This window comes from Chaetodon auriga, chromosome 18, assembly GCF_051107435.1.
Source record: "Chaetodon auriga isolate fChaAug3 chromosome 18, fChaAug3.hap1, whole genome shotgun sequence".
In the NCBI taxonomy this organism is placed as follows: domain Eukaryota; kingdom Metazoa; phylum Chordata; class Actinopteri; order Chaetodontiformes; family Chaetodontidae; genus Chaetodon; species Chaetodon auriga.
In genome coordinates, this window is record NC_135091.1 from 23,458,793 (window position 1) to 23,471,631 (window position 12,839).

A 12,839-nucleotide genomic window follows, 5' to 3' on the forward strand; every position below is an offset into this window, starting at 1 on the left:
ACATCAGCTCCCTCATCAAGAAAGCACAGCAGAGGATGTACTTCCTAAGGTAGCTGAAGAAATTCAATCTGCCAAAGACAATGATGATGCACTTCTACACAGCCATCATTGAGTCCATCCTCACCTCCTCCATCACCATCTGGTACACTGCTGCCACTGCTAAGGACAAGGGCAGACTGTAGCATGTCATTCGGTCTGCAGAGAAGGTGATTGACTGCAATCTCTTGTCTCTTCAGGACCTGTACACCTCTGGGACCCTGAGGCATGCAAGAAAGATTGTGGCTGATCCCTCTCACCCCAGGCACAAACTCTTTGAGACACTCCCCTCTGGCAGGAGGCTACAGTCCATCAGGACCAAAACCTCATGCCACAAGAACAGTTTTTTCCCGTCTGCTGTCAGCCTTATCAACAAGGCACAGACCCCCCCCCCCCCCCCAACACTCTTCACACTCCACCTCTGCCTCTACTTGTCGCGTTGACATTGCCATAACTCTATGCGTTACATTAATGCTCAGCTTGGATTTCTTTCTGGGAAAAAACAGACTGTGTTTCCAAACAGACTTTTGTATATATATTTATATTGTCATATTTTTTTACTTTTTAATAGTTTATTGTTAGTAAATTTGTCATGCGCCAACTTCACCAAAACAAATTCCTTGTATGTGTAAAATCGTACTTGGCAATGAAGCTTTTTCCGATTGTGATTCTGATTCTGATGCTATCTGTCAGAACAAGGTCAAGGGTGTGGTTAAAACAGTGAGTAGGTTCATGTACATTCTGACCACAGTCAACTGAGTCTAATAATGAGATATACACAGTACTAAGGCTGTCATTATCAATGTCGACATGTAGATTAAAGTCACCTACAATATTTACTATTTCTGTTTTAAGGACTAAACCTGATAGAAACTCAGAGAACTCAGATATAAATTTGGATTAAGGTCCAGGAGAGCAGTACTCTCTGACAAATAAAACTGGCTGTACTGTGTTCCAGGTTTAGTGTGAAACACTAAGAAAAAGGCTTTCAAATGAGCTATAATTGAGTTGAGGTTTCGGGCTGATTAATAGGCTTGAGTCAAAAATGGCTTCAACTCCACCTCCTCGGCCATTGCCTCAAAGAATGTGAGTATTAATATGGCTTGGAGGAGTAGCTTCATTTAGGCTCTTCATGACACAGCCAGGTTTCAGTCAGACAAAATAAATCAACATTATGGTCTGATATTAACTCATTTACTAATACAGTCTTAAGCTTGGTTTAGGCTTCTGCGTCGCGGCGACGCCGTACCTACGCCGTCGACGCAGACCCCTACGCGGACCCTACGCCGTAGCCTGACGCGCACCTCCAAAAAATCCTGACTACGCGTCGCGTCGACGCGTAGTGACGTGAACGTCGAGGACTGTGATTGGTCCGTTCAGAACGTAATTTTCGGTTCAGTCGCAGCCCTATGGTCGCAGCACAACAACACCGCCATTTTCAAAGTTTCTGTGGTGAGAGCTACAAGAAAAACTGGACCAAGCCGAAGAAAGAATTATCGAGGAGGTACGCAAGTACGACCACCTCTACAACTCCTCTTCGCGGCAGCAAGAGCCCCCCGAAACCATACAAAGACACAGCCGCACCCCCCTAGCGGCTTGGCGGTGAATTGCGGAGCAACGCGTTCCCTCGACGCAGAACTACGAATGCTCAGTGACGGCGTAGGGTGTACGCCGTAGGTACGGCGTCGCCGCGACGCCGAAGCCTAAACCAAGCTTTAGAGGACAGAGATCTGATGTTAAGGAGTCCACATTTAATTCTTCTATCTTGTTGTACTATTGCAGTGGTTGTGGTGGGTAACTGTTCTAATGGAAGCACAGAGAAGCGTGTAGGACTGCAGCTCTGCGTCCTGGTCTCAACTCTGAGTTGTCAGGGGTTAGGTTCATAAATAAAATCGGTCAGAGTTCTAGAGATGTGAACTGCTCTGTCCAAAGTGGGATGGATATGTCTCTCCTAATCAGACCAGGTCTTCCCCAGAAACTCTGCCAATTATCAATGAAGCCCACACTGTTTGCTCGACACCACCTCAATAGCCAGCAATTGAATGATGACATGCGGCTAAACATGTCATCACTTGTCAGATTTGGCAGGGGACCAGAGAAAATTATGTAGTCCAGCATTGTCTTTGCATATGTACACACCGATTCCACATTAATTTTAGTGACCTCTGATTGGCGTAAGCAGGTGTCATTACCACCGACATGAATAACAATCTTATTATAATTACACTTATACTTAGACCGCAGTTTCAAATTTGATTTGCGTTGCCCACTTTGGCCCCCAGCAGGCATTTGACTATGGTAGTTGGTCTCTAACTTTACATTTCTCAAAATGGAGCTTCGAATAATCAGAGTTGGCTTCTCAGCGGGTGTGTCGTGAGTGGCCAGAACCTATTAGAAACATGAAGTGGTTGGTGGTGAACTGTGGGCTTCAGCAAGGGCCTACGCTTCCTTTGAACAGTCACCCAGCCTCCTTGGTTTCCTGGCTCTGGAGCTGTCGGGGGACAGCTAGCCGGAGCTACACCTGATTGGTCCATACCGGCCACGGGGGCCTGGCTAACTACAGCTAATGATTTGATTCAGTAAGCCTTCCCTCCAACTCACCAAATAAACTACATTTATAACATGTACCAGCATCACTAAAGGAGGCAGAGGGGTAGCTAAACATCTGATGCACCAGGCAGGAGAAAGCCGTAGAAGGAGAGAGAGAAGCCATCACTAGCTGCGAGGCTAAACTGGTGTAACTAGCAGAGCAGATAAGCATGTAGACAAGTAAAATTAGTGGTCAAAAGATAGACTTAAGAGTGCTTGAGCAGAACAAATGTTACTTTAAGTAGCGGGTAATAAGCCGCTGTACCAAAAGACAGAGCAAATTACACTCAGATGAGCAAGAGTGACAGATGTACGCTACTACTAACGCAGTAACTGGAAACAGGAAATTATGTGATAGACTTACCTCAGCTAAGACGGGCCTATTATCTCAAGGTTGTCTGTTTCGCCTCCCTGTGGCAGCTTGTGCTGTGTCTCCAAGCACCCGATTTCTAATGCGTTGTACTTGAGTTACTGCACTGTATTTCCTGATCACAGGACTACATTATGATTGTAAAATTATCTCCACCTGAGTCCTCTATCTACTCAGAGAAACCGGTTTACATGATGTCCCAGATAAAGGCTGTTCAGAACCCTGGTGGCCAATATCAAACAGGCTGACACTGACTGCATCCAGGTGGCTCCTTAGGCAAGACCCTTTACAGTTAGATGCCTACACCTCGGATGAGAGCAACAAAAACAGATAAAGCCATTCCGGCTCTGACGTCGCCTGGTCCCACAAGGTCCACGTTAGGTGTTGGGGAACCAGGACACCCTAACGAGAATTTGGCTACTAGTACACGACATACATGGAGCAGGACAGAGAACAAAACACTGCTAGAATGCTACTACACCAGCAACCCCGGTGAGAGAGGGTACATGAAGACGATGTGGGACCTATGGATGCTTCCATACGGATCCATCCATACGGATGCTCTAATATCCGTAATATCCTTAAGAACAACCTACTGTCGCAATTAGAGATTGATGAGGTACAATGTGCCTCATCCACGGTACAAAGATGCTATGGCAAGGGGGAGCCAGGACGACAGGTAAGTGCAGGGATGACATCTGCATCCCTGAATAACGAGATTGGGTTACCAAGAAGGGCCCAGTACCATCCAACTACTGGCCTATAACATGCCTGAGTACAACATGGAAGCTCCTGTCAGGCATCATAGCGGCTAAGATGAGCAGGCACATGGATCAGTACATGAGTAGAGCACAGAAAGGAATTGGCAACAACACCAGGAGCCAAACACCAACTACCGGTTGACAGGGCAGTCACCCAGGACTGTAAGACCAGAAGTACCAACCTGCGCACAGCCTGGATTGACTATATATATATATATATATATTGCTGTACATGCTACCAGGGGGGTAGCCAAGTAACTTAGGCAGCCATTAACTGTGTGGATACACTCAGGTTGCAGCATCATGATTACTGAAAGGCTGTGTGCTGTATTTGCCACCATGGAAGGGAAATAAAAAGTCCTATTCTTCACACTTGGTCCAGAATGTGAAAAGCTGGTTTGCAGTTATGAACCAGGTTAAAGTAAATTAAAATTGCCTGAGAGGTCTCCCAGCTACAGTTCAGGTACGAGTATCCGGTACGGACAAAGCATTTTTGACGAGTACGAGCACGATACGAATAAAACTCGTCAATATCCATCCTCGTGCTGAAGGAAAATCCTAATTGGGTAACTGACTGTCTTCACGCTCTGCTCTGTTCTCACGACTTGTTTCGTAACGTACGCAGTGCATTTGACAAGACAGAGCTGAAAAGTAGGGTTTTTTTTTTTTTTGTTACCGTCTGCTTGCTCTTAGTTTGGCTGGTGATATAAAGTCAGTTGGAAAACTTTGCTCGTACTGAACGCGGTGCTTTTGAGAAGAATACAGTGAACAAGGCTGACATATTATTTCCCCGTTGGCCATCACTGGATGTTTACATGAACCACCAAGTTCACACAGATCATTAAAAATTAAACAGTCTTACAGACCACTTACACACATACACACATATAGCTAAACACACAAAGTAGCCTATATTAATATTTTTATTGTATATTAATGTCTAGCCCCCGCCCACTCCGAGTACAGATACGAATACAGATAATTTAGATGATACAGATACAGATAGTGGTGTACTCGCTCATCCCTAATATATAATCACAATAACGGAGGTGGGCTTTACAGGTAACACATTGTGCAGGAGTCTGACCTGAAACCTGAAATTAAACACACCTGAGAGGTCAGTGCAAGTGACAGCATGAGTCATAATTTTACTTGTTTTTCTTCTCCAAGTTTGTCTCACCTGGAGGTTTGTTTCCTCTCTGATTGTCTGACCGTTTGTGTTTCTTGTCCCATCAAGCTTACTTTTAGTGACCAACACCATGTTCTGAGATAATAGAAATTAGCATTGTTCATTCAGAAGACATGACAGCATTTGACAAATTTAAAGCCAGTGATAACACACTTTGGTAATACAAATTTAGATGGAAAAGGTTCTTCTTGTGAGAACTCAAGAAGAATATTCATAACATTGAGCAATGTGTTGGAAGAAGTAATCCCACCTTAAATGAGGCAGAGAGATGTTCAGATTCATCCCATTTAGAGATGAACAGATGTTTTTTCAAAAATTATTTTAAAACTCTCAAAATTTCTTGTTAGGCCTTTTGTGCCTGAGTATCGTCTGTGGTCTTTCAGAGGGGCTGTGCTGAATTGATAAGGTTTGAAAACTGATTAAGTTTCAGGATTACCATTACCTCATCTTATTTTTCTGTTTCTCACACAGGTTCTTTTGTATGACTCTACAATGGACCATACCATCTACGGCCTGCTAGTCCTGGGAGCCATAATAATGATCACCCATGCATGCCCCAAGCACTGTGTATGCCAGAATCTGTCTGAGTCCCTGGGGACATTGTGTCCCTCCAAAGGCCTTCTTTTCGTGCCTCTGGACATTGACCGCAGCACAGTGGAGCTCCGTCTGGGAGGCAACTACATCCTCCGCATTACGCAGCAGGACTTTGCCAATATGACTGACCTGGTGGATCTGACCCTCTCCAGGAACACCATCAGTTACATTCAGCCTTTCTCCTTTGGTGACTTGGAAACACTGCGGTCACTTCATCTGGACAACAACCGCTTGATGGAGCTAGGCCCTGATGACTTGCGAGGCTTGGTAAACCTGCAGCACCTCATCGTTAATAATAACCAACTGGGACGCATCCATGAAAAGGCATTTGAGGACCTGGCACCTGCCTTGGAGGATCTAGATCTCTCCTACAACAACCTGATGTATCTGCCCTGGGACTCAGTCAGTCACATGATTAACCTACACCAGCTTAGTCTGGACCATAATCTGTTGGACTTTATTCCAGGGGGTACCTTCACTGACCTGGAAAGGCTGGCAAGATTGGACTTGACCTCAAATCGCTTGCAGAAGTTACCTCCAGACCCTATCTTTGCCCACGCCCAGGACTCAATGATCGTGACCACACCATATGCACCTCAGCTGTCCCTAAGCCTAGGTGGGAACCCACTGCACTGCAACTGTGAGATGCTGTGGCTGAGGAGGCTTGAGAGAGATGATGACCTGGAGACTTGTGTCTCCCCCCCTGTTTTGAAGGGTCGTTACTTTTGGAATGTGAAGGAAGAGGAGTTTGTCTGTCAGCCACCTCTCATTACCCAGCACACCCACAGAATGCTGGTCTTGGAGGGCCAGACAGCCACTCTAAGGTGTGAAGCAACTGGAGACCCGTCTCCTGCCATCCACTGGATCTCCCCTGATGATCAACTGCTTGGCAACTCCTCCCGAACCACAATGTACAGCAATGGAACACTAAGCATCACCATCACAACCTCCAAGGACTATGGCACCTTCACCTGCATTGCCACTAACGTGGCAGGGGAATCTACTGCTTCCGTGGAGGTGTCCATCATCCAGCTCCCCCACCTTAGCAATGGCACTGGTCAACCAGCACCACCAAAGTCACGCCTCTCTGATATCACAGGGACCACCAGAATCAGTAAAGAAACTCCCAACAGCCAACCAGAGAGGACAGTGTCTGTCTCTGAGGTGACAGCTGTTTCAGCACTGGTCAAGTGGACAGTGAGCAAGTCAACACCCCAGGTGAAGATGTACCAGCTCCAGTACAACTGCTCTGATGATGAGGTTCTGATCTACAGGTAAACACTTGCACATTTTTTTGTAATCTTAAAGATTAGGCACAATTCTTATGAGAGTTTATGAGCTGTCCAAAAATTACACTAGGTAATTGATTGATAGATTGTGCACTAAATGTTTTTAAATATTTTTATATGACCAGTTAATCAAATGACTTAAACACGTAGTGTTTAATGGGTCGTTGGTAGTGATAAACTTACAAATGACAGAGACAATTATAACTGGGAGACTTTGGCAGAAAAAAATGAAGAAGCTACAATAACGCTATTACTATGACACCATGGCAAGTGGGCAAAAAAATTAAATTTAATCAGCTTTAGTGTAGATAATTTGTTATGTTTCACCTCGATGGAAAGACATTTTAGACAGCAGAAATACTCTTGTTTTAGGAGCTGTCTGAAAGAGCTATCTGTCTACTTTGAAATCCCAGAAATTTGGAAATTACAGTTGGCATTATGGCATTGTCAATATTTCTCCAATATTTGTGCAGCACTAGGTGCATCTTCATCACTAAAATATTAGGAGGGAATGGCATGGCAATGGCATGGCAATGAAAGGCTCAGCACAAGACTCAATATGCAGAATGTTGTGTTTTGGAGAAGCTCCTGATCTTAAATAAATACAGATGCATTTCCCTTAAATACTGAATGATGTCCATTTACAAGGTGACATGTTTTCAGAATCGCAAAGCTAGACTTCCCATTGGAAAACATGCTATTGTAATGTTTTACAGTGATGTTGGAACATCCAGGGGATTCAGCCATCATCCAGTGTCTATGTTGTCAATCAAATTGTTTAACAGCAGCAAAGCAACTCCTTTCCCTCCATCACCTTTTTACCTGATGTCTTCCTCATTAAGCTCAGTGCTGTGCTGAGCTTGATTATGCTCAACAGTCTAAAATAATGGGAATTTCTATGCTCAGGAGGTATAACTTTCTGTCAGTCCAGCAGCATTTGATGGGGATGAAACGCTAGATGAAGCTTGCACGCTACAGACACAGTCTCAAAAATGATTGCAAAAGCAGCTAGAAAAAAAAAAGAAATCCAATTACTTATTGCCATTTTAAACTCTTCTCAAAACTACTGAAAGCAAGTCATTTAGAGCTGTAACCTCTAGACTGTGGCCACCCCTTTATTGCAGTATTTCTCTTCATTATGATGCATATTTTCTTTCTTGTTTCACCCCAATGATAATGTAATAAGAATGCATGTCTTTCAATCCTTTGTGTAGTTATACAGTACAACTCTATCAAATAGTAATGCAGTGTAATTAATTCTATTCAGCATTTTTTTTTGTGTGTGTGTTCTTGTCTTAAACATTTAATTCTAACCGACATTTGAATACAAATATGTAGAAAACCTATATAATAAACACTTTATGCAAATATTCCAACAACATATGCACCAAGTGACACAGTACTTACAAAAATGACAGCTGTTGTAAAGTTTCTGAAGGACTCATTTATATACACATTCAAAAGCACTATGCAAGTTGAGATTTGTGTAGTGAGAGCTGAATCAAGTCCTGAATACTGACCCATGGCTTACCTAGTTAATTAAAACAGCAAAAGCTGTTCAAAAATTAAAGGGACCAAACCTTTTTTAAGACAGATTAAGACAGAGCTTTCGTGCTGCCATGAGAATGAATGATTTTCCTTAATAATGAGTCTCTGTGCTGCACATTTTTCTGAAAGCAGCCTAAAATGTTACACATTGATTCATTAAAGCAACGTTGAGTTTAGGAAAGTGCAGACAACTCTCCATTTAGATAAGGATGGAAGTTTTGAAATACAGTGCTGTGAAAAAGTATTTGCTCCCTTCCTGATTTCTTACTATTTTGCATATTTGTCACACTTAAATGTTTCAGATCATCATACAAATTTTAATATTAGACAAACATAACCTGAGTAAATACAAAATGCATTTTTTAAATAATGATTTTATTTATTAAGGGAAAAAAGCTATCCAAACCTATATGACCCTATGTGAAAAAGTAATTGCCCCCCTTGTTAAATCATCAACTGTGATTAACCACATTTTTTGGAAAGCTGAGTTCAATTTCACTGACCACACCCAGGCCTGATTACTGCCAGACCTGTTCAATTAAGAAATCACTTAAAAAGAACCTGTCTGAGAAAGTGAAGTAGGATGCAAGATCTTGAACAGAAACACATCATGCCGCGATCTAAAGCAATTCAAGAACAAATGAAAAACAAAGTAACTGAAATCTATCAGTCTGGAAAGGGTTACAAAGCCATTTCTAAGGCTTTAGGACACCAGTGAGCCACGGTCAGAGCCAATATCCACAAATGGAGAAAACTGGGAACAGTGGTGAACCTTCCCCGGAGTGGTCGGCCTACCAAAATTACTTCAAGAGCGCAACTCGTCCAGGAGGTCACAAAAGAACCCAGAACAACATCTAAGCAGGTCATGAAATAGGATATAGGATGTTGTGGACAGAAAGATAAAGTGGAGGAATGACTTATTTGTGTTGTCAGCTCTTTTTTTTTTTTTTTTAACTGAGAAAATATGTAGGATATCAAAACACTGTGGTGAGTAATTTGGATACTGAAGTTGTAATGTTTTTGGTTCCGAAATCATCTATGATCTTTGTTTCATGTCAGATAAATGTCCTTTTACCAAATAATGTGGGATAAATTGCTCAGTCACAATGAGCAAATTAACAAATGTATCCAAATCTGCAGCTTAAAATTGTGAGGAAAGTCATGCGACAAATTTCTGTACGATACATCTTAACTCAAAAGGTCTTGCAAACTAAACAGCGAAATACTCTGGTACTTGTTGCCTTTAAAATTAATAAATAAATAAAATGAAAAAAAAAAATAGAAACTCGATGAAGGCTAGGGACAGTTGTAGCACTTTAGATGTCATGATTAAAAGACTACCTTGACTCCTATAAGAGACAGGATGCACACGGTAGGCTTGCATGACAAAGTTAAAGCTTTATTGAGCCATCCCATGAGGTTTTGTGGCTCTACAATAACATCACTCCATTCCACCCTTTACTCCTGACAGCCATAAGTCATAATTGACATGACCACTAGAAGTTCTTGTCAGTTGAGTGTAACCATACCAGAAATTTCCCCACTGTGGGACTAATAAAGGAATATCTTATCTTAACATAATTGAATTGTAGGCATCCAGGATAGCCTTTTTGTTGAGAAGACTCTGTCAGTCAATGTCCTGTATGCTTATAGTGCATACAGAGTTTTCAGACCCTTTCAGGTTTTCCACATTTTATTATGCTTCAGACTCATCTCTTAAAGGATTTTTTTTCCTCATCTATATAAACACAGAGGAAAAGGACAAAGGAAGAACAAGTTGTTGGAGTTTTTTGTAAATGTATTCAGAATATGACAATATCCTATTTACATACAGTATTCAGATCCTTCACTAAGTATTTGGTTAAAGCACCTTTCACAGCAGTGACAACCACAATGAGAAATTATTCTACAACCCTCTTTTGGAAATTTCTCGCATTTTTTTGGCAAAATGGTTCAAGTTCAACCAGGATGGATGGGGAGTATCAATGCAAAGCCATTTTCAGATCTTTCCAGAGATGCTCTTTTGGGTTAAGGTCTGTACACTGGCTGGGCCACTCCAGGCCTTTCAGACAGTTTTCCCAAAACCACTGTGTTTTCTGTGCAGTCATGGACTTGTTGAAATGCAAACCTTTGCTACAGCCTGAGATCCTGAGTATTCTGGATATTCAGGATATAGTATATTCAGTTCTCTTACCTGCTGTCATTGACTCCTCATCTGCTCACCTGTGCCCTCAGTACTTTTCCACACTCAGCCATACCTACCTGCCTGCTCACCTGATCACACACCTGAGGTTCATAGCAATCAGTGCAGTATTTACGATGCTCTGCCACACTAGCTGTGTCCCAATTCAGGGGCTGCATCCTTCGAAGGATGGAGTTGAAGGCCGATTACGTCATAACGTTGCGCGAAGGCTGTCCCAATTCATCCAAATTGGAAGGATCCTCCAAATGCAGCCGACAAATGCGTCCTCCTTTTCCCTGTATTTGGAGGATGCGTCGCTACTATCCATCACGGCCTCCCATATCCCAAGATGCTTTGCGCACCGATTGTTTTTTTTTAATAATGGCGACCTGTTGATATGAGGAGCTCAGTTAACAGTTAGCCTTATTAAAACTCTTCACTTACAAATGTTACAAGCTCGCATGTCAACTAATATCTTATTTTGGGTGAATACTCGATTGTGATTGGCTGCAGGGTCTCCGTTAAAAAGAGTTGTAGGACAACTATAAAAACGTTCCAGTCAAATAGCCTGATTGTTCTAAATTATTGCGCTGGCTCAAACGCTAGTTGGTAACCGTGGCAACAGAAACTCAGAACATACGTTATTTCACAGTTTATTTATCACAAGGGCAAGACAGTAGACAACATGAGTGATTTTATAGTTTCCTTTAACCACATTTAATGATCAGAGTGAATGGTGGATAATATTTCTTGCAATAAAAATGATTTAGGAAACTATCTGTGGACTTTGAGTCTTTGAAACAAAATTTGCCATCAGGTGCACTTGCCCTCTGAAATGATACTTTGTAACACGTAACATAATGTTAAGCAATCATGTCACTTCCCTCCACTGATTAGGTCTAATATAACAGTTGCGCCGACCGAGCTGCAGGTTCTGTGGCCAGAGCCGGTTACCTTGGCAGCGCGTCACAACGAGCGATATTAAATAGTCCACTCAGCGGCCTCTTGTTAAAAACTTACGATGTTAACGGTAAAAAAACAACATTAACGTATTAATAATTGATTTCATATTTATTTCTTTTGTAAGTGACCATGGTATAAGCGGGATAATGCCCTTCGAGGTGTCCATTATCAGAAATGAATGGACGACGCGGAGGCATGAACCGTCCGACGCGAAGCTGTGAAGATATTCACATCAGGTAAATTTGTAAGTTGTATAATAGGCTACATTTCGCGCCTCTTACAAGCGATAGGAGCTGTACGGGCGCATCTCTGCACCCCGTACGTGTGTTTTTCCCGGGTTAGGAGGGAAGAAGTTATGACGTCGTGACGCAATCAGGACACGCTCCGAAGGCTAGACCGTCTCATTTACCGATAGTTGATGCGGCCGACGGAGGATCCTCTGCAGGACCCAGCCTCCAGAGACCGCGTAGGCTGGGTCCTCCGAAGGATGCAGCCCCTGAATTGGGACACACCTACTCTCTCTTTGCCAGACTGTCATTGTTTTCATGCAAGTCTCCAGCTATTCCATATGGACTGATCTTCTGTTGCCAAACCTGCCTGTTTCTGAACACACCTGTTCTCCTGTTCCCTCGTAAATATCTCAGCCTTTTGTCTCCGACCACAAGTCTTGCCTTACCCTTCCTGGATTTTCATGTGCCTGAGACTGTTTGGTGTATACCACACCAAGCACTTAAAGGGACTCAAAGACTTGGTATTCAGCACTTCCTGAATCTTTGCCTGTCTTTGACTGCTTGGTGTTTTATCCACTGTGCTTTACTAGAGACTCTATTTTGTTGCTGCTTATCTGGACCTACCATGTCTGAAATTAAAGTTAGTACAAGCTATATCTGAGTTGTGGTGCTTCTGCACTTGGGCCCAAAACCCTTGTTACAGTTTTCACTCTAAAATGCTCTTTATTTTTCTGCATCCATATTTCCATCTATTCTGACTAATCTCCCAGTCCTTGTTGCAGAAAAACATCCCCACATTATAATGCTGCCACCACTGTGTTGGACTGTAGGGATGGTATTAATCCTCTGGAGTCTATGTTTTCTTGACGTTTCTATTAATATGTTTGTGATAGTACAGTACAGTAAAAAAGTTCAAATGCTGTTGGAATATATAGACTCTCCACTTCAGAGCCCTTATTCTGATGAGATCATACATGACTCACAGCAACCTTTTGGAGGCTGAGAACAGAGCTCAACACAAGTCATCTACCTCTCACCATTGCTTAACAGGTGGATTTGTGTGAAACTCTCATGGACATCTCATGGAC

General features: G+C 42.6%; 1 protein-coding gene and 1 pseudogene across 4 annotated transcripts in view; one reads left to right on the top strand and one right to left on the bottom strand.

Annotated features, from left to right (window-relative positions):
- The window catches only part of LOC143336335 (leucine-rich repeat and fibronectin type-III domain-containing protein 2-like), a 288,477-nt gene that overhangs the window by 155,051 nt on the left and 120,587 nt on the right, over positions 1-12,839 (top strand). For 3 of the 4 annotated variants that reach the window (XR_013078515.1, XM_076756427.1, XM_076756428.1), the window contains exon 3: positions 5,417-6,813. Coding sequence is in view for 3 of the 4 variants with exons in the window: in XM_076756427.1 (XP_076612542.1) it covers positions 5,438-6,813 (1,376 nt within the window). In the remaining variant the exon portion in view is untranslated. Of the gene's footprint in view, positions 1-4,490; positions 6,814-12,839 lie in introns of those variants that run through there. The other variant, XM_076756429.1, reaches the window with a different exon arrangement.
- Positions 1,251-2,749, bottom strand: LOC143336741 (uncharacterized; annotated as a pseudogene).